Source organism: Muscardinus avellanarius, assembly GCF_963383645.1.
Source record: "Muscardinus avellanarius genome assembly, contig: SCAFFOLD_46, whole genome shotgun sequence".
In the NCBI taxonomy this organism is placed as follows: Eukaryota; Metazoa; Chordata; class Mammalia; order Rodentia; family Gliridae; genus Muscardinus; species Muscardinus avellanarius.
Window position 1 is genome coordinate 151,917 of NW_027664364.1, and position 27,950 is coordinate 179,866.

A 27,950-nucleotide genomic window follows, 5' to 3' on the forward strand; every position below is an offset into this window, starting at 1 on the left:
GCCCGCCTCCCTTGGCGGATTCTGCCTAGTATCTGAATGTGGGGTGCGGTGCTCACCACCTGTATCCCTTGAGCCCTTGCACACGGTGACCCTGGGCCATCCCTGCGTGCTCCCCTTGGTGATGGTCTGCGGGGAGGCAGCACTCTGGTTCCCCTTGTCCTGGACTCCAAAAGCCCCTCAGAAACCGTACTTTGCTGCAGCTGCAGCCCTTCCCAGCACACTTCCCTGTGCATGGGTGCCTTGCTGCAAGAGCCCTTCAGCCTCAGGCTTCTGGGGATGGACGCACGGCGCCAGGCCCAGGGCTTTCCCGAAGACATCTCCAGGGGAAGGAAGACGTCACACCCACTGTGGCAGGGAGCGTGCCTGCCAGTGCTAAGCAGCGCTTGGTGCCTATGGTAGAGCCCAGATTTGCAGCTCTGCTCTTTGCCCGACGTTTCAGGCTTGCTTTTCTATCGGTGACTGCCCGGTGTGGATGGACTCCAGCACCACAGCCCAGTGCCGCCAGCTGGAAGCTGCCGTGGGGGGTGCCCTGGCGCTCAGCGGCCTCACGGGGTCTCGAGCCTATGAGGTAGGCAGTGCCCGCGACGGGCTGGGGACCTGGGTGGGTTCTTTCTCGGTGGGTGCCTGCGAGGATGGAGTGGTACCCAGGCTTTGTGGGAGTCACAGAAGCCGTGAGGGTGCCGGCAGGAGCCAGGACCGGTCAAGATGCTCTGCATCCTGGTCCAGGCCGACCGGCCTCCTCCTGTGAGCTCCTGGGTCAGCTCAGGGCTGTGAACTCTACTGCGCGCCTCGTGTCTTGCTGCTGTGTTTGGGACTGATGATGATACTTTGGAGCCGGGGGTGGTGCCTGTAATTCCAGTACTTGGGAGGCTGAGACAGGAGGAGTGCAAGTTTACCAGCCTCAGCAATTAATTTAGTGAGACTATCAGCAACCTAGCGAGACCTTGTTTCGAAACAAAAAGGTCAGCCGGCATGGCGGCGCACGCTTGTAAGCACGCTTGTAATCCCAGCATTCGGGAGGCAGAGACCGAAGGATCCCAGTTCACGGACAGCCTTAGCTATGTAGGGAAACCCTTTGTAACTCAGTGGGACCCTGTTTCCAAAAATGAGACCCTGTTTCATAATAAAGAATAAAAAGTAAAGCTGGGCGTGGTGGCACACGCTTGTAATCCCAGCATTCAGGAGGCTGAGACCAGAGGATCGCAGTTCGCAGACAGTCCCAGCTACTTAGTGAGGCCCTCTGCAACTCAGTGAGACCCTGTTTCAAAAAATGAGACCCTGTTTCAAAATAAAGAATAAAAAATAAAGCAGGGTGTTGTGGCACACGCTTGTAATCCCAGCATTCGGGAGGCTGAGACTGGAGGATTGCGGTTTGTGGACAGCCTCAGCTACTTAGTGAGGCCTCTGCAACTCAGTGAGACCCTGTTTCAAAAAATGAGACCCTGCTTCAAAATAAAGAATAAAAAATAAAGTCGGTGTGGTGGCGCACGCTCGTAATCCCAGCATTCGGGAGGCTGAGACTGGAGGATCACGGTTCATGGACAGCCTCAGCTACTTAGTGAGGCCCTCTGCAACTCAGTGAGACCCGGTTTCAAAATAAAGAGTAAAAAAATGGGGCAGGGGGTGTAGTTCGGAGGTCGAATGCCCCTGGGTTCTATCCTCAGACCCACCCACACACATACACAAAGAATAAAAGATAGGGCAGGGGGTGTAGCTTGGAGGTCGAATGCCCCTGGATTCCATAACCAGACCCACAAAAAGACTAATAGTAATAATAAAATAAAATAGGGCTAAGGGCAAGCTCAGACATGAAGGCCCCTGGGTTCAGTTCCTAGTATAAAAAAGGAAAAGAAACAGCAATATGAGCAGCTGGTGGGTGGAGAGACAATCTGGGTCCCCTGCTCTGTCGCTCTGGCCAACATGGTCTCTGTAGTATGAAGATCACGGCCTGTGGGCCGTGTTTGCCCTGTCCTGACATGGGCGAGGCCCTCCCGGGGAGGTGCGGAAGTCACTTCCGTGTCAGGTGGGTGCAGAGGGATTGCTTATTGCCTGAGTATTTGATTATCTAGAAGATTTTAGGACCCAAAGGCCAAAATACATGGTCTTGAGTGTTCTACAGACATTTCTAGGTTGGGGGCCTTTTAAGAGTTTTTATTATACCACCTCATATCCAGAACATGCTGTTAAACTCACTTGCTGGGATTGATGTATTTGTTCTGTGTGTAGAATTTTGGCATCAAAGAATTTGCGCTCTTTCCCCCCAGCGGTTTACAGGAAACCAGATTGCGAAGATTTACCAGCAGAACCCTGAGGCCTACTCACATACAGAGGTTGGTTCAGTGTTGATGTTGCATCGAGTGTCATAGTTGAAGCCAGGCAAGGTGGTACCTGCTTGTAATCCCAGTACTTGGGAGGCTGAGATGGGAGGGTCACAGGTTTGAAGCCAGCCTTGGCAACTTAATGAGACCCTGTTTCTAAATAAGAAATAAACCTGGGCTGGGGGTATAACTTGGAAGTAGAAAGCAGCCTCTGGGTTCAAACTCTAGTAACACACACACACACACACACACACACACACACACACACACACACACACACACACTCACAGTTGATTCGGGCTTGAGACAGGAAGATTGCAGGCTTTTGGCCAACCTCAGCAATTTAGCAAAACCCTGTTTCAAAATAAAAAAATAAAGAGGTGGGGGTGTAGCCTGGGGATAGAATGCTCCTGGGTTCAGTCCCCAATACCTTAAAGCAGTAATAATATAAAGGCCGAAGAGCCAGGCATGGTGGCACATGTAATCCTAGTACTTGGGAGACAGGAGGATCCCGGGTTCACGGCCAGCCTCAGCAGCTCATGAGGCCCTTTGTAATCTAGTAAGACTCTGTTTCAAAATAAAGAATAAAAAATAGGGCTGGGAGTGGAGCTCAGAGGCAGAATGCCTCTGAGATCCATCCCTGATACCACACACGCACACACATTAAAAAAAAAAAAAGGTAAAAAATGTATCTTTTCTATGTTCAGATACACACATACCTATTTTTTGTGTTACAATTGCCTACGGTATTCAGAGCAGTGACATGCTGTAGAGGTTTGTAGCCTTACACCTTGCACTTGGGGTAGGGGAGTCTAGGGCTGTGTGAATACACTGTATCATGTTTACATAGTGATCAAGTCACCCAGTGGGGCATTCCTTAAAATGTATCCCAGGCGGTAAGCATCACTAGATCCAGTTTGCTTTTTCCTGTGTCTCCGTGTTTCCAAAGAGGAGGAGAGGATGGAATTATGGGAAAGAGAAGTCTCAGGCTGTCAGAACCGGGAGGGTGAGGTCTGGGTTCCTGGTGGGAATGGTGGGGACCACCTGAGTCGGAGATCCTAGTGCTCTTGGGCTCTGTCTACAGATTCCTCCGTGGTTGCTGCAGGGTGGGTCAGGGTTCTCTTTGGAAATGGTGGTGCAGGATGGAATGCAGATGCCCGCATTTCCCCCAGCTGCACAGTTACTGAAAGTCAGCACTTAAGGCTGCCCGAGAAGCAGCTCCCGCCCCGGCTGGTGATTTTTATCTTGTAATAAGAAAATGATCAGGTCACACTAAACCAGAATCCCTTTTGAAGCTTGGAAATTAGCATACAGCTTGTTATTTAATGATTCAAGTTTCCAGATTACTCTGCTGCGTTTGCTATTGAATTCTTCTTTTATTTTCTTTTTTTATGTTTTGCAGGTCTAGGGATGGAACCCAGGGGCATTCGACCTCTGAGCTACACCCCCACCCCTATTTTTTATTCATTATTTTGAAACAGGGACTCATTGAGTTGCAAAGGGCCTCACTAAGTAGCTGAGGCTGACCATGAACTGTGATCCTCCTGTCTCAGCTTCACAAATGCTGGGATTACAAGCATGTGCCACCACGCCCAGCTTGTCTCCAAATTCTGTGTGTGGAAGGAAGGTGGCCCAACGGGATAAGAGGTGGTGATGCTCTACTGGTCCCAGAGCCAAAGATGCTCCTGTTGAGTCATAGACCCTCAGGCTGACAGTTAAAATCCACTGGTGCTTGGGAGGCTGAGACAGGAGGATCGAAGGTTCACGGCCAGCCTCAGCTACTTAGTGAGGCCCTCTGCAACTTAGTGAGACCCTGTTTCAAAATAAAGAATAGGGTTGGGAGTGTAGCTCAGAGGTAGAATGCCCCTGGGGTTCAGTCCTCAGCACATCACACACATAAACACACGTCCATTGGTGATTCCTCTGACACATGATTTGGGATCTGTGGTTTCTTAGAAACCAGCTTTCACTTACATTTGTCCTAAAACCCAAACCCCATGAGAATCTTGGTTCATTCTGAGTCCTGTGGTCATACATCTACTTTGCATGACCAGACGCAAAGATCACAGAAAGCCAGGTGTGGTGGTGCACGCCTGTAATCCCAGTACTCGTGAGGCTGAGACAAGAAGCTGGATGGTCAGATCGGGGACAGTCTCAACAACTTAGCAAGACTCTCTGCAATCTAGTGAGACCCTGTTTCACAACAAAAGTAAAAAATTTTAGTCAGGCATGGTGGCACATGCTTATAATCCCAGCATTTGGGAGCCTGAGACCGGAGGATTGCTGTTCGCAGATAACCTTAACTACTTTTTTTTTTTTTTTTTTGGTGGTACTGAGGGTGGAACCTAGGGGCTTTTCTACCTCCGGGCTATACTCCCAGACCTATTTTATACTTTATTTGGAAACAGGGAATCACTAAGTTGCTGAGAGCCTCACTAAGTAGCTGAGGCTGGCTTTGAACCTGCGCAGTCCTCCTGTCTCAGCCTCCCAAGCACTCGGATTACAAGCGTGCGCCACCACACCCGGCTCAGCTTTAACTACTTAATGAGGCCCTTTGCAACTCAGTGAGACCTTGTTTCAAAAAACAAAAAACAAAAAACAAAAAAAACCCCGAAAATATAGGGCTGGGGGGATGTAGCTCGGAGGTACCTAGTTTGGAGCCGCTACGTTCCATCCCCAGTAGTGCAAAAATAAATAAATAAAATAATAAATAATAAATAAATAAAACTTTTTAAAAAGGTCTGGAGTTGTAGCTTTGAGGTAGACTACCCCTGGGTTCCATCCCCCGTGCCAATGAAAAAAAAAATAAAAAAAAAGACCACAGAAGCAGAGGGAGAAAACCAGGGCATGTGGTCCCCAGCATGCGGATTCCAGATGGAGAGCCAGCTGCCCCAGGCACCGGCTCTTTTACAGGGCTTTTGCTTTTTGTTTTGTTGATCATGGCAGCTTCGTGGCCAATCAGATACTGCAGAGCGTGAGCGCTGCCCGCCCCCGCCTCCCTGCCCCTCCCCCAGCACCAGTCCTTGGAGTTCCACCTGCTGTTACCTGGGACGCCCAGTCTCCAGCACTCCCTGGGCACTGTGCTCAAAGTTTCCACTTGTCATCTCAATTTAAAACCCTTTCTGTCTGGGTGTGGTGGTGCACGTTTGTAATCCCAGTATTTGGGAGGCTGAGACAGGAGGATCGCAGGTTCGGGGACGGCCTCAGCAAGTAGTGAGACTCTCATCCATCTAGGGAGACCATGTTTCAAACTAAACATAGAATAGGGCTGGGGGTGTAGCTCGGAGATAGAATGCTCCTGGGTTCAAGCCCCAGTGCCAATAAATACGTATACATATACATATATACATACCTACATACAACTCTGTGTGTGTATGGCATTCAGTAGCTCTAGGGTATATAGAAGGAAGTGACTACTGTGTGTTTCCTTTTTCAGAGGATTTCCTTGGTCAGCAGCTTTGCAGCATCCTTGTTCCTTGGCTCCTACTCCCCCATTGACTACAGTGATGGTAAGCCTCCAGGGTGCTGTAGGGGGGTCCTGTGGGGGCGGTGCTGGTGCAGAGTGCACACAGACCCGAGACCTTTATCCACCCTGGGCAGGTGCTGACCCTACAACTCTCATCAGTTGCCAAGAAAGAAATGTATTAGTTATCTTTTGCTGTATAACAAATGACTCCAGCACTTAGCAGCTGAAGACCTAGCAGTGTCTATCTTCTCACCTGGTGCCTGAGGGTCCGGAGTGTGGGAGTGGCCTGGCTGGGTAGTGCTGGCTGCGGGTGTCTTGGAGGTGGTGGGCAAGCTGGTGGCCTTTGAAGGCTGAACTAGGGCCAGAGGAGCCACCCCAGGATCCCGCATGTAACTGTTGGCAGGAGGGCTTAGTTCCTTACCACACGGGCCCCTATGTGGGGCTGTTAAAAACACTGGAGAGGGAGGAAGGGAGTGAAGTGTGACGCTGCAGAGTGTGTGTGTGTGTGTGTGTGTGTGTGTGTGTGTGTGTGTGTGTTTTACTGGGGATGGAACCCAGGGGCATTCTACCTCCCAGCTACACCCCCAGCCCTATTTTGTGTGTGTGTGTGTGTGTGTGTGTGTGTGTGCGCGCGCGCGGTACTGGGGATGCAACCCAGGGGCATTCTACCTCAGAGTTACACCCCAAGTCCTATTTTTAAGTCTTTTTTTTTTAAACAGGATCTCACTAAGTAGCTGAGGCTGGCTTCGAACCTGTGCAATCCTCCTGTCTCAGCCTCCCAAGCGCTGGGATTACAAGCGTGCGCCACCACGTCCAGCTACCCCAGCCCTATTTTTATTCTTTATTTTGAAACAGGATCTCACTGAGTTGCAAAGGGCCTCACTAAGTAGTAGCTGAGGCTGTTTACAAACTGCGATGAAGATAAATTTCTAACAATTATTTTTGTGTGTGGTCCTAGGATGGAACCCAGGGGCCTTCTACCTCCAGGCCATACCCTCAGCCTTATTTTATTTTTTATTTGAAAACGGAGTCTCACTAAGTTGCAGAAGGCCTCACTAAGTTGCCGAGGCTGGCTTCAAACTTGTGATCCTCCTGTTTCAGACTCCCAAGTATTGGGATTACAAGTGTGTGCCACCACGCCTGGCTAGCTAGTTTCTTTTTTTCTTTTTTTTTTTTTTTTGTGGTACTGGGGTTCCTGGAAGCCCTTCTACCTCTGGGCTACACTCCCAGACCTATTTTTACATTTTTTTATTTGGAAACAGGGTCTCCTAAGCCAGCGCACGCGGCTGGCTTCGAACCTGCGCGATCCTCCTGTCTCCGCCTCCCAAGCGCGGGGATTACAAGCGTGCGCCACCACGCCCGGCCTGGCTAGCTAGTTTCTAACATTTGAACTGTGGTGTGTGTGTGTGTGTGTGTGTGTGTGTGTGTGTGTGTGTGTGTGTTGCTAGGGATTGAACCCAGGGCCTGGTGCAAGTTAGGCAAGCACTCTACCATGAGCTATATCCCCAGCCCTTTTTATTTTACTTTGAGATAGCATCTCAGTCAATTGCCCAGGCGTGTGTGGAATTGAGATGCTTCTGCCTCAGCCTCCTGATTGGCTGAGATTGACAGGCACCACAGCACTGCTCTCTGCTCCCCAGTGCTTAAGTTAAGGGTCTGGGATAGCCAAGCGTGGTGGTGCACACTTGTAATTCTAGTACTTGGGAGGCTGAGACAGGAGGATGTCAAACTATAAAAGCCAGGCATGAGGTTACATGCTTATAACTTGGGAGGCTGAGATGCAAGGATGTCAGGTTCGTGGCCAGCCTCAACAACTTAGTGAGGCCCTCTGCAACAAAGCAAGACCCTGTTTCCAAACAAAATAAAGCCAGCCGGGCGCGGTGGGCACGCTTGTCATCCCCGCGCTTGGGAGGCGGAGACAGGAGGATCGCGCAGGTTCAAAGCCAGCCACGCGCGCTGGCTTGGGAGACCCTGTTTCCAAATAAAAATGTAAAAATAGGTCTGGGAGTGTAGCCCGGAGGTAGAAGGGCTTCCAGGAACCCCAGTACCACCAAAATAAAATAAAGTAATAAAAAATAAAAAAGCCAGGCATGAGGGTACATACTTATAATTCCAGTATTTGGGAGACTGAGACAGGAGGATGGAGGGTTTGAGGCCAGCCTCAGCTACTTAGTGAGGTTCTCCGCAACTTAGTGAGACCCTGTTTCCAAATAAAATAGAATGAAATAGGGCTGGAGAGGTAGAAGGGCCCTGGGTTCCATCCCCTCTACTCCCCACCTCAGCGGTCCAGGGCACAAGTTTCCTTTCTCTCCCAGGCTCTGGAATGAATCTGCTGCAGATCCAGGACAAAGTGTGGTCCCAGGCGTGCCTCGCTGCCTGCGCCCTGCAGTTGGAGGAGAAGCTAGGCCCGCCGGCGCCTTCGTGCTCAATTGTGGTAGGTCCCCTGGCCAGGAATGGGGACAGAGGGTGGGAGCTACTGGAAACACTGCAGGATGGTACAGGTAGGCACACGCACTAGCTCACGGGTGTGTACACGCAGGGCTCAAGTGTTTGGCATAAATTAAGTAATCTGTCTTGGCATTGTGATGCATGCCTGTGATCCCAGTACTTGGGAGGCTGAGACAGGAGGATCACAGGTGGGAGGCCAGCCTCTGAACTTAGTAAGACCCTGCTTCCAGATAAAAAATAAAAAGGGCTGGAGGAGCTGGGTGTGACAGTGCACGCTTATAATCCCAGTACTTGGGAGGCTGAGACAGGAGGATCGCAGGTTCAAGGCCAGCCTCAGCTACTTAGTGAGGCCCTCTGTAACTTAGTGAGACCCAGTTTCAAAATAAAGAATAAAAAATAGGACTGGGGGTATAGCTTGGAAGTAGAATGCCCCCGAGTGGCTCAGAGTTAGAATGCCCCCAGGTTTAATCTCCAGTAACACACACACACACACACACACACACACACACACACACACACACAATTTATTTATTTATTTATTTATTTATTTATTTATTTATTTATTTATTTTGGTGGTACTGGGGATGGAACCCAGAGGCTTTCTACCTCCGGGCTATACTCCCAGACCTATTTTATACTTTACTTGGAAACAGGGTCTCACTAAGTTGCTGAGAGCCTCACTAAGTAGCTGAGGCTGGCTTCGAACCTGTGCTCTCCTACTGTCTCAGCCTCCCAAGCGCGGGGATTACAAGCGTGCGCCACCACGCCCGGCACACACACAAATTTAAATAAGTAAATGAGGGATGGTATACAGCTTGAAGGCAGAATGCCCCTGGGTTCAACACCCAGTACCATAAAATAAAAAAAGAAAAAGAAAGTATTGGCATGGTCAATGCTTTGCCCGCCCATCGCGGGGTGTAGGTGCACATACAGACTGGTATGTGGCAGAGGGGTTTCAGGGTGATGGCATTACCAAGGAGAAGACTGTGCCCAGACGGGTCCTGGCTCTACCTAAATGATGGCTTGATTAACGTGGGCTTCAATTTCCTCATCTGGACCAATGGGAATAATGTTGCACATCCTGGACGGCTGCTGTGCACATCCGGTGAGTTAGAGATGTGTCAAGTGAGCTCGGCGTGGCTCAGCAGTTGGGACGCTGAGACAGGAGGATCGTGGTTCGCGGCCAGCCTCAGCTACTTAGTGAGGCCCCCCCTCCCGCAACTTAGACCCCGTTTCAAAATAAAGAATAAAAAGTAGGGCTGGGACGCCGGCCATGGTGGCGCACGTTTGTAATCCCCGCGCTTGGGAGGCAGAGACAGGAGGATCGCGCAGTTTCAAAGCCAGCCTCCCTGGCTTAAGAGACCCTGTTTCCAAATAAAAATCTAAAAATAGGCCTGGGAGTGTAGCCCGGAGGTAGAAGGGCTTCCAGGAACCCCAGTACCACCAAAAAAAAAAAAAAAGTAGGGTTGGGGGTGGAGCTCGGAGGTTGAATGCCCCTGGGTTCCATCCCTAGTACTGAAAAAAGAAAGAAAATCAAAGCGTTTGCTAGCTGGAGCAAAAGCTTCTTCACAGACACCAGGAAATCTTATCATTTATTTTAAACTTTTGGAACAAAGATGTAGTAGGGGAAAAGAAAAAAAATTGTTTAGTTTCATACTTGTTTTTTCTCTCTCTTCCCCCCCCCCCAGGGAAATTCTACCTTCAGATTATACCCCAAGTCTATTAATTAATTAATTAATTTATTTATTTATTTATTGTGATACTGGGGGTTGAACCAGGGGCATTCTACCTCTGAGCTGCACCTGCAGCTCAATTTTATTCCATTATTTTGAAACAAGGTCTCATTAAGTTGCAAAGGGCCTCACTAAATTCTCTGGCCAAAAAACTGCCACCCTCTTGTCTCAGCTTCAAAAGTATGGGGATTTTAAGTATGTGCCATCATGTCTGGCTCCTAGACCTTTTTTTTTTTTCTGTATTGGTGATGGAACCCAGGGGTATTCTACCTCTGGGCTTCACCCTCAGCCCTATTTTATTCTTTATTTGGAAACAGGGTCTCACTGAGCTGCAAAGGGCCTCACTAAGTAGTAGCTGAGGCTGTCTGTGAACCTGCGATCCTCCTGTCTCAGCCTCCCAAGTACGGGGATTACAGGTGTACGCCACCATATCTGGATCCTTTATATTTTTTATCTTTTTTTTTTTTCAATACTGGACTTGGAACCCAGGGACATTCTACCCCTAATTTTTTTTGAAACAGGGTCTCAGTAAGTTGCAGAGGGCCTCACTATGTAGCTGAGGCTATCCACGAACCGCGATTGTCCGGTCTCAGGCTCCTGAATACTGGGAATACAAGCGTGCACCACCGTGCCCGGCTATATATTTTATCTTGGAATGGAGTCTCATGCTAAGTTGCTGAGGCTGTGATCCTCCTCTCTCAGCCTCCTAAGAGTACTGGGATTTCGTTATGGTTCCTAAAGAATATAGTCCTTCCCAGGGGGACCCTGTGCTCTGATGTCCGGGCCTCTCCTGGAGGGCCCCAAAGCCTGAGGTTTGTAGGTGAGGCCCCTCCCCACTCACCACCACGTTTGTTTTTAATTTCTTTAGTACACTGTTCTCTGCACTTATGTCTGATTAGTGTAAATCCAGTCACTGTGATGATCATCAAGTGTTTAAGGCTGATGTGCTCCTAGCAGTTTGTTTCCTGGTGTCCTGTGTGTGTGTGTGTGTGTGTGTGTGTGTGTGTGTGTGTGTGTGGTACTGGGAGTGGAACCCAGGGGCTTTCCTACCTCCGGGCTATACTCCCAGACCTATTTTGTACTTTATTTGGAAACAGGGTTTCCCTGAGTAGCTGAGGCCGGCTTTGAACCTGTGCGATCCTCCTGTCCCAGCTTCCCCAACGCTGGGATTACAAGGATGCGCTACCATGCCCGGACTACTTTTTTTTTTTTTTTTTTTTAATGCAGTATCCAGAATTTGCAGCTCACAGAGCAGGAGCAGGTTGGGGGTTGCTTTGTTCTAGCCGTCCTCAAGGTCATCTCAAGGTCAGACAATCCTCACGCCTGTGCCTCCAGCCTGGCCTGCGCTCATCAGGCCTCTGTGAACAGGAGGGACCAGCCAGGCTCTGCCGCATCCCTGCCGCCGACCTGGAGCCTTCCTGTGGCCTGCGTGCCGGCTCGCCGCCGGGTTTACCTGAACAGGGCTCTTGCTGCTTCTCCTCAGGGAACCATTTCCTCCTACTTCGTCCAGCGCTATGGATTTTCCCCGGGATGCAAAGTGGTGGCCTTCACCGGGGACAACCCAGGTTAGTGCCTTGGCCACTCGCCGCGGCAGGCGGGCTGACCGGCCTTTCCCTGGGTCCCTGGGTCTTCCTGAAGTCCGAGCCCCCGTCCCTACCCCAGCTTGGCCCTGACCGCCCTTCAGAGCCGCTGTGCAGGTGGCTCCCTCCAGGTGAGAACCCTGGGTGAGGAAATAGGGGCGCTGCCCCGCCCCCCCCTTCCGTCCACACGGGTCCCTGCGGCCGCCTCGGCTCCCTGCCGTCTGCGCCCGTAAATTGGGCTTGCTGCGCATTCGCTGCGCCTTGCCTGGCTCCTCCGCCTCTCCTCCAGGAGCTTCTGAGGCTGTCGGTCTCCGAAGGAAGGCCAGGTGGGCCTCACGGCTAGCTTCCTGACCACTGCCCCCGGCCCACCCAGAAAAGCTCTCTCCTAAAGTTGGGCTGGGGCGCCTCGTCTGTGTGTGTGTGTGTGTGTGTGTGTGTGTGTGTGTGTGTGTGCATGCTTGCTTACACCTGCGCGCTACAGATTAAACCCAGAGGCATTCTACTTCTGAGCTACACCCTCAGCCTTTTTTTTTTTTAATGCGGGTCTGGGGATGGAACCCAGGGCCATTCGACCTCCAAGCTACACCCCCTGCCCTGCCCTAGTTTTTATTCTTTTATTTTGAAACCGGGTCTCACTGAGTTGCAGAGGGCCTCACTAAGTAGCTGAGGCTGGCCATGAACACAATCCTCCTGTCTCAGCCTCCCGAATGCTGGGATTACAGGCGTGCATCACCACGCCCTGCTATTTATTTTCTAACATTATTATTATTGCTATTGGTACTAAGGGTTAAACCCAGAAGTATTCTTCCTCTGAGTGACAACCTCAACTCTCTATTATTATTATTATTATTATTATTATTATTATTATTATTATCATTGCAACACTGGGGATTGAACCCAGGGGCATTCTACCTCCAAGCTACACCCTCAGTCCCATTATTTTTTTATTCTTAATTTTGAAACAGGGCCTCACTAAGTTGCAGAGGGCCTCACTAGGTAGCTGAGGCTGGCTGTGAACCTGCAATTCTCCTGTCTCAGCCTCCCAAGTACTGGGATTACAAGCATGCGCCACTATGCCTGACTTACTTTTTATTTAATTAATTAATTTATTTATTTATTTATTTTTTGGTGGTACTGGGGTTCCTGGAAGCCCTTCTACCTCTGGGCTACACTCCCAGACCTATTTTTATACTTTTTTATTTGGAAACAAGGTCTCTTAAGCCAGCACGGCTGGCTTCAAACCTGCGCGATCCTCCTGTCTCCGCCTCCCAAGCGCGGGGATTACAAGCGTGCGCCACCATGCCCAGCTTACTTTTTATTTTAAAACAGCATGTCGTCCGGGCGTGGTGGCGCACGCTTGTCATCTCAGCATTACAATCTCACCGGCAGAGTTTGAGTGCATTTCTCCTCCCATTCAGTTGCTTGTTCACTCAGCATTTAGTGAGCACCTGCTGTATACCAGGCCTCCTTTCAGTACTGGGGTACATGAGCAATCACTGCTATTGTGGGGCCATGTCTGGGGCCGGGGCGTCAGCATGACCTTGGCCCCTTCTCTCCCTGCGGCCCACCTTCCCTTCCTCTGCGCTGTGTGTTCTTGGTGCCTCGTTCTGGCTCCTGGGTTCTCAGTCCTCCTTGGGGCGCCTGACGGGGAGCCCCCGTGGGGAAGAGACTTCTCAGCCCAAATCCGAGTTCCTGACCACAGAGGCCTGCCCTGGAGCCACTGGCTTGCTCCACTCCTGCAGGCTGGGGTGGGAGGTGGGGGCTGCACTGCTGTTTTGGGGGCGCCGTGGTTCGCTCTGTGTTTCCCTGTGGCCCCCAGCTAACCATAGGCTCCTTCCCCCTCAGCATCACTGGCGGGCATGAGGCTGGAGGAAGGCGACATTGCGGTAGGTGACTTCCACTTCCAAGCCGGTTTCAGCTCCGGGGAGTCGGGTGCTGGGTTTAGCAGCACCTCTGCTACTTACCAGCGGGCTGGCTGGTCCCCAGAGGGGTGGGCAGGGCAGCCCGCATCTCCTCCCTCAGAAGGGCATTGCTCTGCTCTGAGCAGGCGGGTTCTGTCTTCCTGACAGCGGCCAGTCAGGAGGGCACAGTGGTAGGGGGTAAGGCTTGGGGCCAGAGGGCTATGAGCTCCTTGGGTGGACGGGAAGCCATACAGTATGCCTTCTTGCACCTGACAGGGAAGTCATTCTTTTTTTTTTTTTTTTTTTTTTTGAGGTACTGGGGATGGAACCCATGGGCATTCTACCTCCGAGCCACACCCCCAGCCCTATTTTTACTCTTTATTTGAAACAAGGTCTCACTGAGTTGCAAAGGGCCTCACTAAGTAGCTGAGGCTGTCCACGGACCGCGATCCTCCTGTCTTAGCCTCCCAAATGCTGGGATTACAAGCGTGCGCCATTGCGCCTGGCTCTAACCCGTTATTCTGATGCAGAAGTAGAAAGTTCTAGAAAGTCACTAAAGGGCGTCCATGAGTGCCTGAGTCTTGGAGCTGGCTTTTGAATTGTTGGGTCAGGGAAGGTCAGACGGGGCTCTCTGAGGAAGTGGGCCTACAGTAGGAGGAGTGGAGGGATGGGGTTGAATAGGGGAACAGAGCGTCACTGGCTGAAAAGAAGCCCGGGCCATCTCACCTCTGCCCTTTGCCCTCTGCCCTCTGCCCTCAGGTCAGCCTGGGCACCAGCGACACCCTATTTCTCTGGCTCCAGGAGCCCATCCCCGCCCTGGAAGGCCACATCTTCTGTAACCCGGTTGACCCGCAGCACTACATGGCGCTCCTGTGGTAAGCCTGGGTGCGGGTTGGTGCCGTTCCCTGGATTGGGGGCAGTAAGGATGGGCGGACATGGCACCTTCATGAGCACCCCGAACCATTCCACTGAGCAGGCCTGCATGCTGCTGAGAGCCCTGGGACCCCTCTGCTCTCGCCGACCTCAGAGTAGGATGCAGGAGAGCCCAGGGCTGGCAGTCCCCTAAACCCACGCTCAAACACTCACCCCGCCATCTACGTCCCGTGTGGTGCTGGGCCAACCCCATGGCACATCTGAGCCATGCTTCCACATAAAATGGGCAGAATAAGAGCAAGTGCTTAGCCGGGCATGGTGGCGCACACTTGTAATCTCAGCCTTTGGGAGGCTGAGACTGGAGGATCGCGGTTCGCGGACAGCCTCATCAACTTAGTGAGGCTCTTTGCAACTCAGTGAGACCCTGTTTCAAAAAAATAAAATGACTAGCCAGGCGTGGTGGCACACGCTTGTCATCCCCACGCTTGGGAGGCGGAGACAGGAAGATCACGCTGGTTCGTAGCCAGCCTTGCTGGCTTAAGAGACCCTGTTTCCAAATATAAAAGAAAATAAAATAGGTCTGGGAGTGTAGCCCGGAGGTAGAAGGGCTTCCAGGAACCTAGTACCACCATCAAAAAAAATAAAAAATAAAAAAAAATAAATAAATAAAATGACTAAAAAAAATAGGGCTGGGAGTGTAGCTGGGTCATAGAATGCCCCTGAGTTCTATCCCCAGTACTGCAATAAATAAATAAATAAATAAATAAATAGACTAAAAATAGGGCTGGTGGTGTAGCTCAGAGGTACAATGCCCCTGGGTTCCATCCCCAGTACCTAAAAAAAAAAAAAAAAAAAAAGCAAGGGCTTCGTGGTGTCGTGACATGTCTTCTCACGGGAGGCCCTTCGTGGTGTCGTGACATGTCTACTCACGGGAGGCCCTCGGTGACGGACAGAAGGGATCCTGCCTCCAGACAGTTCTCCCAGGAGGCTGTGATCCGGCCACAGGCCTTTGGAGTCCTGTCTGAGCTTAAATCCCAGGAACTGCTGAAGACATTGAGGTCCTGCAGTCTAGCCCACGCCCGCCCCATTATGGTACCCGGGTGTACCCTCTACAGAAACCCCAGCTCCCAGACTCCACTTGGGCCCCGTAGGGGCAGACTTCCGAGTCAACAGAGCCCGAGGGTGGCGTGACTCCAGCAACTCCCGGGGACAGAGGAGGGGCCGGGAGCTGCGGACACCAGAGGCTCAGGCTCCCTGCCGTAGTGCCGGAGGATTGTGGTCCAGCCTCAACCACAGCCCCTCTGCCCGAGACTCTTCCAAAACCCGGGGCCTGGTCTCAGAGTTGCCTGCACTTCTGCAGCTTTAAAAACGGCTCCCTCATGAGAGAGAAGGTCCGCGACGAGTCGGCTTCCTGTTCCTGGAGCGAATTCTCCAAGGCGCTGCGGTCTACACAGATGGGGAACGGCGGGAACCTGGGTAGGCTGTTGGGTGACACCTGGGCTGTGAGGGGCAGCGGCTGCCTGCAGAGGGGCTGCCCGGGCTTGGGCAGAGGAGGCCATGCAGAAGTCCAGGCCTAGGCGGGCGTGGTGGCGCACACTTGTAATCCTGCGCTTGGGAGGCTGAGACAGGAGGATGGCACAGGTTTGAAGCCAGCCTCAGCTACTTAGTGAGGCTCTCAGCAACTTAGTGAGACCCTGTTTCCAAATAAAATAGAAAATAGGTCTGGGAGTATAGCCTGGAGGTAGAAAGCCCCTAGGTTCCACCCCCAGTACCACACACACACACACACACACACACACACACACACACACACAGTCCAGGCCTGTCTACACCTCTGTTCCTCTCAAGCTAGCACGGGACCCCCTATGGCGAGTGAAGGCTGGCCAGGCAGGCGGCTGCTCTGGGCTGCTGCTTTGTGTGCCCAGTGGAAGATCAGGCCTTAGTTGCACCTGCTGTCCCCCTTGAAGCCCCAGGTAACAGCACTAGAAATGGCAGCCATGATAGTGACTGTCCCTGGACACAAGGTTCTGCCAGGAAATGTGCCCAGCTCCTGAGCGGGCCTTCGGAGCAGGGAGGAGCTCTCCCTCCTGGATTAAGCCCGTCTTGGTATTTCAAGGTTGTTTGGACAGCTGCTTCCTTGAACAGGCAGTCAAGAGGGTATAGAAAGTGTTACCTCCAAGGAGAGCCAGCCTCGACCTTCCTGCCCCCCCCCCCGCCCTGTTGGAGAGAAGGCACAGAGGATTTCCCAAGGTTCTCCTGGGGTGAGGGAGGCCCCGGACGCAGATCTAGGTCATTCCACCCTGCTCCTTTCCAAGTCTATTGAGAAGCTAATCTGCTTTCGACCTCAACAGCTAATCTCTTCTTGGTTTTGTTTCAGGTTTTTATTTTGATGTAATGGAGATCACCCCTGAAATTATTGGGCGCCATAGGTTTAATGCAGAAGACCAGGAGGTATGGATGTTACGTTGACTCCCGTTTTTTTGTTTGTTTTTGTGGTATTGGGGATAGAACCCAGGGATGTCCTACCTCTGGGCTATAACCCCTAGCCCTATTATTATTATTATTATTATTATTATTATTATTACTATTATATACTGGGGATGGAACGCAGGGACATTCTACCTTCTAGCCACACCCCAGTCCTATTTTTTATTCTTTATTTGGAAACCGGGTCTCACTGAGTTGCAGAGGGCCTCACTAAGTAGCTGAGGCTGTCCGCGAACTGCGATCCTCCGGTCTCAGCCTCCCGAATGCTGGGATGACAAGCGTGCCCACCACACCCGGCTCTTATTTATTATTTTGAAACAGAGGCTCACTAAGTTGCAGTATTTGAGAGGCTAAAACAGGAGGATTGCAGGTTTGAGGATAGCCTCAGCAGCTTAATGAGGCTCTCAGCCATCTAGCGAGACCCTGTTTCCAAATAAAATAGGCTGGGGGTGTAGTTCAGAGGTAGAATGCCCTGGGTTCAATTCCCACACACACACAAAAAAAAAAAAAAAAAAAAGAAAGGAAAAAAGTATCAGCTACTTACATCAAACCCTGTCATTTAATTTGGTCATTACAACAACCCAGGAAAACAGGAGCCACTATTACCTTGGGTTTTGTTAAGAAAGAGAATAACAGCTAGGCACAGTGGTGCATGCCTGTAATCCCAATACTTGGGAGGCTGAGACAGGAGGATCATTGATTGGAGGTCAGCCTTAGCAACTGGGTGACACTTTCAGCAAACCGTTTTCAAAACAAAAAATAAAATGGGCGGGATGCAGCCAGGCGTGGTGGCGCACACATGTAATCCAGGTACTTGGGAGGCCGGGACAGGAAGATCACAGGTTTGTGACCAGCCTCAGCAACTTGTGAGGCCCTCTACAACTTAGTGAGACCTTGTTCAAAATAAAGAATAAAAAATCGAACTGGCTGTACAGCTTGGAGGTAGAATGCCCCTGGGTTCAATATCCAGTACTGCAAAAAATAATAATAATAAATAAATAAAATAAAAATAGAGTGATGCTGGGCATGATTTATGTTTCAGTTTAAAGTCACAGAGCTAAATGGGGGAAGTTAGAACATTAACCCTGGTGCCTTTTTTTTGGTTTTTGGTGGTACTGGGGTTCCTGGAAGCCCTTCTACCTCCGGGCTACACTCCCAGACCTATTTTATATTTTTGAAACAGGGTCTCTTACGCCAGCGCGGCTGGCTTCGAACCTGCGCGATCCTCCTGTCTCCGCCTCCCAAGCGCGGGGATTACAAGCGTGCCCACCACGCCTGGCTTCAAATTATAGCTCTTTAAGTAAAATTTACCTTAAGTGCTTACTTTTTTTGTGTGCAGTACTAAGGGTGGAACCCAGAGGCTTTTCTATCTCCGGGTTATACTCCCAGACCTATTTTATACTTTATTTGGAAACAGGATCTCACTAAGTTGCTGAGATCCTCACTAAGTTGCTGAGGCTGGCTTCGAACCTGCGCGATCCTCCTGTCTCTGCCTCCCAGGCGCGGGGATGACAAGCGTGCCCACCGCGCCCAGCTGACCCTGGTGCCTTTTATTCCCTAAATTGGTACCCATGTGAGGTGTGAGCTCGTGCATGTGAATTGTTACATGTGTGTGTGTGTGTGAGACAGAGTGCGATTAGTGGTTGAAGAGACCAGCTGTGACTGTGTGTGTTTAAAAAGATCACACACCTGCCGGGCGTGGTGGCGCACGCTTGTCATCCCAGCATTCGGGAGGCTGAGACAGGAGGATCACAGTGTGCAGACAGCCTCAGCTACTTAGTGAGGCTCTTTGCAACTCAGTGAGACCCTGTTTCAAAATAAAGAAAAAAAATAGGGCTGGGGGTATAGTTTGGAAGTAGAATGCCCTCTGAGTTCCATCCCTAGACCCGCAATAAATAAATAAATAAATAAATAAATAAATAAATATAAATAAAGAATAAAAAATAGGGCTGGGGTGTAGCTTGGAGGTAGAATGCCCCTGGGTTCTATCCCCAGTACTGCAAAAATAAATAAATAAATAAATAAAAAGATCACACACACACACACACGGACAGCGAGAGTTTCTTACTGTTTACCTTTTTCTCCTGGAGACAGGTGCCAGCATTCCCCAGAGATGTGGAGATCCGAGCCCTGATCGAGGGACAGTTCCTGGCCAAGAGGATCCACGCAGAAGGCCTGGGCTATCAAGTCAGTAAGTGAGCTCCTCGGGAGGGAGTTCTGGGGAGGGGGCCCAGCTCACACCCTGGCCCAGGACGAGCGGGGCAGCCTCTAAGGTCACTACGGGGGGCCTCGGGCAGAAGCCTCCTGGCCCTGCTGCTGAGAGAGTGCCCTGGCACCTGTGGGCAGGGGTGGACCAGGAGGCAGGTTGGCTGCTTCTCGGCTCCTCCGCAGCAGCCTGATCTCTTGGCCCCAAAACTATAGGACCCAGAAAGGACTTTCTGTAGCCCTGAGCTGTTAGCTGCAGGTTAAATGTCTCCAGCTCTGGACCCCGAGGGCTGACAGTGCAGGTGGATGGCTCTGGTCTTGGGGCCGTGACTGGGCTATTCATTTCCAACCAGGAGGAGCAGGGATGTAGTAATACCATCAAAACTCAGAGGACTGAGCTGGGCGTGGTGGTACATGCCTGTATTCCTAGCATTTGGGAGGCGGAGACAGGAGGATCACAAGTTTGAGGACAGCTTCAGCAAGTAGTGAGACTCTCACCAACCTAATGAGACCCTGTTTCAAAATCAAAATAAAATAGGGCTGGGGGTGTAACTCAGAAGGAGAATGCCCCTGGGTTTCGCCCCCAGTACCACACACGCAAAAAAGTCAAAAAACTCTAAGGACTCTCTGCTCGAGGGCCCCCTCAGGGTCCTTTTATGGGGAGGCATGTTTGTTCTACATGGGATATGTTTTGTGTCTTTGAACTAGCCAAGTAAGAGGATACTGTGGAAATCAGTGCTGGGTAAACCTCTTGGAAAACCTGTCGGGCAGCTTCTACTGAAGCTGAATGTCTGCCTTCCCAGCAATCTCACTCCTGCATAAATGCCAACAGAGTGTGTGTGTGCGTGTGCGTGTGCGTGTGTGTGTGCGCGTGCGTGCGCGCGCGCACTAAAGAGGTGAGCGAGGACATTTGTCGTGGCTCTGCTTGGGAGCCCCACAACAGGAACAGCCCAGTGCCCATCAGCGGTGGACACAGTTAGTGCACCTTGGCGTGTCCATACGGCAGGGCTCTACTTGGAAATGAGAGTGAACCACCAGCAGCAAAGTGGGCGAGCCCCACAAAACCCCACTGAGCAGAAAAGCCAAACATAGCGGGGTGCGGTGGCGCACGCTTGTAATCCCAGCATTCGGGAGGCTGAGACCGGAGGATGGAGGTTCTCAGACAGCCTCAGCTACTTAGTGAGGGCCTTTGCAACTTAGTGACACCCTGTTTCAAAATAAATATACAAAATAGGGCAGGGGGTGTAGCTGGGAGGTGGAATGCTCCTGGGTTCCATCCCCAGTACAGAAAACAAAAACAAAAATAAAAACAAAAAAAAACTGTTTAATGTTGTTGGAAGTTAGGGTAGTTGGTGGTTACCTTTCTTTTCTTTTCTTTTTTTTGTGTGTGTGGTACTGGGTGAGAAACACCCCTGGCCCTACTTTTTATTTTTTATTTTTTTATTTTTTTGGTGGTACTGGGGTTCCTGGAAGCCCTTCTCCCTCCGGGCTACACTCCCAGACCTATTTTATATTTTTTTATTTGGAAACAGGGTCTCAAGCCAGCGAGGCTGGCTCCGAACCCGTGCGATCCTCCTGTCTCCGCCTCCCAAGTGCAGGGATTACAAGCGTGCCCACCGCACCCGGCTTTGTACTGTCATTTATTTTCTCATTCCGAAAGAGGGTCTCGCTAAGTTGCCGAGGGCCTCTCTACCACCTGTGGGGCCTCACAGGCGTGCGCATTGGTGCGCGTTGCTTACATAGAAGAACGTGTTCAACCGGCACATCCACCCGTGCGTGTGATGCCTGGACCATCCCCATCCTCCCGTCATCCCCGGCCTCCCCTGCCTCGGCCTGCCTTCCTCCCCCTTCCTCCGTCTTTTGAATACTTTCCGTCCTCTCTTCCTACGAGTCTCCTTCTGCTTTCACATCATCTTTTTTTCCCTTTTTCTCTAGATTTCACATCTGAGAGGACACGCGAACTGCTTGTCTTTCTGAGTCTGACTTATTTCTCTTAACATGATTTCCAGTTCCATCCACTTTCTCTGCAGAGGATGTGATTTCATTCTTCACCGCTCCATTGTACGTATGCCAGTGCGTGTGCGTGTGCGTGTGTGTGTGTGTGTGCGTGTGTGTGCGTGCGTGCATGTGTGTGCATGCATGTGTGTGCGTGTGCGTGTGCGTGTGTGTGTGTGTGTCACTGGGGGTTGAACCTAGAGATGCTGTACCTCTGAGCTGTACTCCCAGCCCTTTTTATTTTTTATTTCAAGCTGGCGTCAAACCTGTGATCCTCCCTTCCCAGCCTCCAACTGCACCACAGTGCCTGTCTTACATCATATTTTTCTTTTTTTGGTATTGGGGATTGAGCTCAGAGACATTTTACCTCCAAGCTACATCCCCAGCCACTTTTACTTTTTTTTAAAAATTATTTTGCGGTACTGAGGATGGAACCCAGGGGCAATCAACCTCTGAGCTCCACCCCCAGCCCTATTTTTTATTCTCTATTTTGAAACAGGCTCTTACTGAGCTGCAAAGGGCCTCACTAAGTAGCTGAGGCTGTTCGTGGACCGCTATCCTCCTGTCTCAGCCTCCCCAATGCAGGGATTACAAGCGTGTGCCACCACGCCCGGCTCACTTTCACTTCTTGATTTGAAATAGTCTCGTGAGGTTGCCAAGACTCTTGCTACGTTGCTGAGGGTGTCCTCGAACCTGCAGTCCTCCTGTCTCAGCCTGGGATTACAGGCATGCACCACCGGGCCTGTTTTTTATCTTATTCTTCTAGCCCGTTCATCTGTTGATAGGTACCCAGGCCGATCCCACACCTCGGCTCTTGTGATTGGTGTCACAATAAGCATTGGTGTGCAGGTGTCTTTATATTGCACTATTTTCTTGTGCATGTTACTAGGATTGAACCTGGGGTACTTTTCCACGAGCTTCTTCCCCAACCCTTTTATTTTTTATTTTGAGGCAGGGTCTAGGCTGATCTCAAACTTATGATCCTCCTGCCTCAGCCTCCTGCATAATTGGTATTTCAGACATGCACCACCATGCCCAGCCAGTGTACTGGCATCCTTTCATACAGTCCTAGGAGTGATAGAGCCGGCTGACGTGTAGGCCTCTATCGTTCTTTGAGGAACCGCCATACTGTCTTCCGTAGTAGCTGCACTGATTTACATTCCCACCGCAGTGTATAAGGGGAAAGTGCTTCAGCCATTTCTTTTCTATTTTCTGTTCCTTTGCAGTGTCCAAGACCAAGATTTTGGCCACCGGAGGGGCATCTCACAATAGGGACATCTTACAGGTGGGTCTGGTGCTGGGCCGTGGCTGTCAGGCCCCCTCCCCTGCTGCAGGGAGGCAGCTGCCGGCTCACGCTCCCCGGATGCCAGCGCGATTGCCTCGCGGCTCCCGGAGTAGGCAGGTTCTGTCTCGCGCCCCAGTGAGTTCTGCTGTTCTGTGCAGTCCGCTCTGATCGCAGCACTGGAGCCCCACGCAGTGTGTGGGCCTCCCGGCATCTCATGCGGTGTTCTTACGTCACGTTCTTGTTCCTCAAAGGCTTCTCCCTTCTCCAGTTGGACGATCTCTGAGTTTCTAACCATTCCTCTTGGGACACGATTGCCAGGCTTTGGCTCTGGCCCTCTGGTCCTCCCAGATGCCTGGCACTGGAGCCATCCTGTCGTGGGGCTGTTGGCTCCTCTGGGGACACAATGCGCTTTGTGTGTGACCCATTCCTCCTTCGCTCTTTGAATTACTGCACCAGCTGATGAGTTGTAGTATACGTGGTGCAGGTAAATTCTAAGAGCAGAGCCTGAAATTCTTTTCTTTCTTTTTTTTTTTTTTTTCTTTTTTTGCAGGTCTGGGGTTGGAACCCAGAGGCATTTGACCTCCGAGCTACACCCTCTGCCCTATTTTTTATTCTTTATTTTGAAACAGGGTCTCACTAAGTTGCGGAGGTCCTCACTAAGTAGCTGAGGCTGTCTGTGAACCGCGATCCTCTGGTCTCAGCCTCCCCAATGCTGGGATTACAAGCGTGCGCCACCCTGCCCAGCTTCTGAAATTCCTTTCTAAATGGCTTGTTGAGAGTGCTCCCAGGAGGAAGAGCATGTGAGACTCCGGACAGGACAGGGCAAGAGTAAGCAAGGATGTGCTCTTGGCTGGAGTTGGCATCAGCTCCATCTTTGGGGGGCACAAATGAACCACAGAGCCGGTTCTGCCTTGGGCAAGGGGGCCACCTGGCTGCTCCGGGGCGGGGTGAACATAACCTTGAGAGGTGACCTCTGTTCAGCAGGGTCAGTTCTCAGGAGGAGGAAGTGCTGGGAGCCATTGCCATCAACATTCCCAGCTTCTGGATGAGGGATGCTCATGGCCCAGTGAGGGCATCCTGGGAGGATGTTACCAGCACCTTCCACAAGGTCTCCAGTTGTTCCGCTGAGACCCGCCCCCTCCCGTCTTCCATGTCAACTCTTCTTAGTACCAGTCCTCTCTTATGCTCTTTAGCAGGGCGTGGTGACGCAGGCTTGTAATCCCAGTGCTTGGGAGGCTGAGACAGGAGGATCGCAGGTTTGCAGCCAGCCTTAGTGACTTAGCGAGGCCCTCTGCAACTCAGTGAGACCTTGTTCCAAAATAAAGAATAAAAAATAGGGCTGAGGGTGGTGGCGCACACTTCTAATCCTAGCATATGGGAGGCTGAGACCAGAGGATCTTGGTTCACAGCCAGCCTCAGCTACTTAGTGAGAGCCACAGCTGTCCACTAGGGACTTCTCCCAGGTCATCCTGCCTCTGTTGCCCCTGGTCAGCTCTACTTGTTCTAAGGTACGAGGATGGAATGGAGGGGACTGGAAGACAGGAGGCCAGAGAGCCTGGACCTTCACCCCCAGACACCGCGTACCCTCTGAGGGTGACTCGCCCCAATAAGACCTCTGTGCTCTCCCCAGGTGCTTGCAGATGTGTTTGGTGCCCCGGTGTATGTCGCAGACACTGCTAACTCGGCCTGCGTGGGCTCTGCCTACCGAGCTTTTCACGGTAGGATGGTGGAAGCGGGTAGTTTTTTTTTGGTTTTTGTTTTTGTTGTTGTTTTTCTGGAAGCCTTTAGGACACTGTCTGGGCTGAGGAGATGCAAAAGGGAAAGTCGGGTGTTCCCAGCCTTTGAAAATATTAGAGCCTTGGGGGCTTTGATCTCATTTATCTCCTTCCCAGCTGGCAAGAACCAGCCCACACGGGTTTTCTCTACTTAAAGTGGGGGAAGGGAGGCAGGGTCCAAGCTGAACGGGGTTGGTCAGTCAGGCTCTGCAGAGGAACACCAGAAGGGGACATGCAGCGGGCTTTAGGCGTGAAGACCCAGGCCCGGGCAGCTGGTGGGCAGGCGAGGTGGACAAGGTCCACAGCAGGGTTTTCAGCGAGACCTGGTGAAAGCTTCGGGGGCCCATCAGTCCAGGACCCTGGACAGCTCCGCAGAAGCCACACAGAAACTCCTGCTTTTAACTGGCAGGAGCGGGTAGCGTGTGCCCTCAGGGGCGTTCCTCCTCCATTTGGACCATTCTGCCCCTGCCCCGGCCTGCTCAGGCTGACACGTGTGTGTGTGTGTGTGTGTGTGTGTGTGTGTGTGTGTGTGTGTGTCTGCTACTGGGGATGGAACCCAGGGGCATTTTACCTCCCAGCTACACCCCCATCCCTATGTTTTTAAAATTTTTTTGTGGAACTCAGGATTGAAACCAGGGACATTCTTCCCTCGAGCTATACCCTCAACCATATTTTATATTTTATTTTATTTTGAACAGGGTCTCACTAAGTTGCTGAGACTGGCTGGCTTTGGACCTGTGATCATTCTGTCTCGGCCTCCCAAGTATTGGGATTACAGACATGTGCCACCATTTTTTTTTTTTTTTGGTAGAACCCATGGGCATTCTACCTCTGAGGTACATCCTCAGCCCCCACCCTTCTTTTTTGTGGTGTTAGGGATTGAACCCAGAGTCATTCTACCTCTGAGCCACACCCCCAGCACAATTTTATTTTATATTTGGAAACAAGATCTTGATAAATTGATGCAAGCCTCACTGAGTTGCTGAGGCTGGTTACAAATCTGCAATCCTCCTGTCTCAACCTCCCAAGTACTGGGATTACAGGCTTGAGCCACTATACCCAGCTTTTTTTTTTTTTTTTCCTGTCTCAGCCTCCCAAAGTATTAGGATTGTAGGTGTGTGCCTCTATGCCCAGCTGAAAAATTTTTAAACAATTTTATTGAGACACAATGTATATGTCATAACAGTCACTCATTTTAAATATATAATTCAGTGACTTTTAGTAAATTTGCCAAGTTGTACAACCATCACACATAATCTGATTTTAGAACATGTTTAAGATGGACATGGTGGCGCACGCTGTAATCCAAGTACTCGGGAAGCTGAGAAAGGAGGATCAGGACAGCCTCCATAGTGTAGCAAGACTCTCAGAAACCTAGTGAGACCCTGTTTCAAAATAAAAAATAGATAGGCCAGGCTTGGTGGCGCATGCTTGTAATCCCAGCATTCGGGAGGACCACAGTTCATGGACAGCCTCAGCTACTTAGGCTATTTGCAACTCAGTGAGACACTGTTTCAAAAAATATAAAGGCTAAAGCCCGGCATGGCGGCACACGCTTGTAATCCCTGCGCTTGGGAGGCTGAGACAGGAGGATCGCACAGGTTCGAAGCTAGCCTCAGCTACTTAGTGAGGCTCTCAGCAACTTAGTGAGACCCTGTTTCCAAATAAAATATAAAAAAATGTCTTGGAGTATAGCCCGGAGGTAGAAAGCCTCTGGGTTCCACCCCTAGTACCACACACACACACACACACACACACACACACACACTATATATATATATATATATATATATATATATATATATATATAATAAAAAAAATAGGAATGGGGGTGTAGCTTGGAGGCAGATGTCCCTGGGTTCCTTTCCTAGTACTGCAAAAAATAAAAAATAAATATAAAACTCTGGGAGGGAGCATAGCTCAGAGGTAGAATGCCTTGGGTTTAATCCCTAGTGCCAAAACAAAACAAAATACCTCAAATCATATATGTTAGTGTTTCATTATGGGGACTGAGCCCAGGGCCTTGAATATGCTAAACGCTACCATTGAGCTGTACCCCAAGCCCTGGTTGTAGAATATTGTTTCACTCCAGAGCTGTCCTTGGCAACATGTATGAATATTTAAATGGCCTTCCCTTATCCCAGGTCTTGCGGGTGGAACCGATGTGCCCTTTGCAGAGGTAGTGAAGTCAGCCCCAAGCCCCAGACTGGCTGCTACCCCAAGCCCAGGAGCCTCTCAGGTGAGAGACCCCCAGATTTTATTATAGTATTTGCATTGAGAAAACACACTAGGGTCTTAAAAAAAAAAAAAAAGTGGAGCTGGGCATGGTGGTGCACGCTTATAATCCCAGCATTTGGGAGGCTGAGACAGGAGGATCATGGTTCAAGAACAGCCTCAGCTACTTAGTGAGGTCCTCTGTAACTCAGTGAGACCCTTTTTCAAAAGAGAGAATAAAAAATAGGGCTGGAATGTAGCTTGGGGGAACAATGCCCCTAGGTTTCATCCCTAGTACCTAAAAAAAAAAAAAAAAAAATAGTAGATATAAGAGCCAGGTGTTGTGGCACACCAAAAAATAAATAAATAAATAAATAAATAAATAAATAAATAAATAAGTTTTTCTAGATTACCTGAATTTTAAGTACTTGACTAAAGGGGAAATCCTCCTTTTTTTTTTTTTTTTTTTTTTTTTTTTCCGGTACTGGGGATGGAACCCAGGGACATTCTACCTCTGAGCGACACCCCCCAGCCCTATTTTTTATTCTTTACTTTTGAAACAGGGTCTCACTGAGTTGCAAAGGGCCTCACTAAGTAGCTGAGGCTGGCCCAAAACCCGTGAATCTCCTGTCTCAGCCTCCTGAATGCAGGGATGACAAGCGTGTTCCACCACGCCCAGCAGGAAATGCGATTTGAAAATTTTCAGTTTCAAGTTGGAACCAGATATAAGAGATGCCCTCCCCTCCCCTTTTGAACTGCTCTTTCTGCCCTTATAGGTCTACGAGGCCCTCCTCCTCCGGTACGCCAAACTTGAGCAGAGACTTTTGTCCTAGACCCGGGACTCTGGGACAAGTTCTGCAGGCCCAGGTGCCGCCGGGGCCCTGCCTGTCCAGGCTCACGGATCCCACTTGGAGACACAGCGCCGAGCCGCAGGGCTTCTCCACCACGGCTCCTCCGCCCGGTGCCCCCTGAGGCTGGCCTCAGCACGTCTTCCTGAAGATACAGGGCTGCCCGTGGTGCCCTGTGCCCCTGGGCTGGGAAGCACCTCTCCTTTCCTGTCTGGCTATCCAAATCTGGGCTCTCTCCACTAAAAAATGTGACTTTTCTCTTTCCAAAGGCAGAATTAAAGCTCATCTCAGGACCTGAGTCGGAGAAACTGGAGAGACAAAGCCTTCCCTTACCCCTTGCCACAGCCCTGGCCCTCAGCCGCCCCACCCCATACCTCGACCGGACACCCAGCCTCTCCCACACCCACACCCTCCAGCCATGTTGCTCCCGCACCCTGACGCTCCCAGGTCCCCTCCCTGGTCCTCTGCTGTCTGCCAAGCCCCCTCCTTTACATTATCCCTTCTTCCTTGCGTGGCCTCCCTCCCTCCCCACACCCACCTGGTATAACTCACTGCTTCTCACCCCCAAAACCAGCGGGCCGGGGGGCACCCTTCCGGAGCCCTTCCTCAGCTCCGACCGGGGCTGCCCGGTGGGCTCTATCTCCCAGGCAGTACAGTTTAGGGCTCCGTCACTGCCGTTCAGAAATTGTGCTATTTCTCTGAAAGAATTTTTCAAATTCTGTGTTTTTTTTTTTTAAATTTATTTCGGGCTATTTTCATAGGCTGAAAAATGGCGAATTTCCCTTTCAATTTTCTTCCTATTTTTGTGGTAAGATGCTGCAG

The 27,950-nt window shown here is 50.7% G+C and overlaps 1 protein-coding gene across 1 annotated transcript in view; it reads left to right on the forward strand.

The window, feature by feature from the left end:
* Nucleotides 1-27,113, forward strand: part of XYLB (xylulokinase) — a gene marked incomplete at both ends in the record, with an annotated part of 37,236 nt that extends 10,123 nt beyond the window's left edge. Inside the window, 14 exons of the mRNA XM_080720115.1 lie at nt 440-568; nt 2,265-2,330; nt 5,755-5,827; nt 8,100-8,218; nt 11,449-11,530; nt 13,391-13,431; nt 14,206-14,321; nt 15,680-15,795; nt 16,697-16,770; nt 18,901-18,997; nt 22,233-22,291; nt 23,922-24,009; nt 26,211-26,305; nt 27,057-27,113. Coding sequence (XP_080576241.1) covers nt 440-568; nt 2,265-2,330; nt 5,755-5,827; nt 8,100-8,218; nt 11,449-11,530; nt 13,391-13,431; nt 14,206-14,321; nt 15,680-15,795; nt 16,697-16,770; nt 18,901-18,997; nt 22,233-22,291; nt 23,922-24,009; nt 26,211-26,305; nt 27,057-27,113 — 1,212 coding nt within the window. The remainder of the gene's footprint in view (nt 1-439; nt 569-2,264; nt 2,331-5,754; nt 5,828-8,099; nt 8,219-11,448; nt 11,531-13,390; nt 13,432-14,205; nt 14,322-15,679; nt 15,796-16,696; nt 16,771-18,900; nt 18,998-22,232; nt 22,292-23,921; nt 24,010-26,210; nt 26,306-27,056) is intronic.
* Nucleotides 27,114-27,950: the final 837 nt, after the last annotated feature.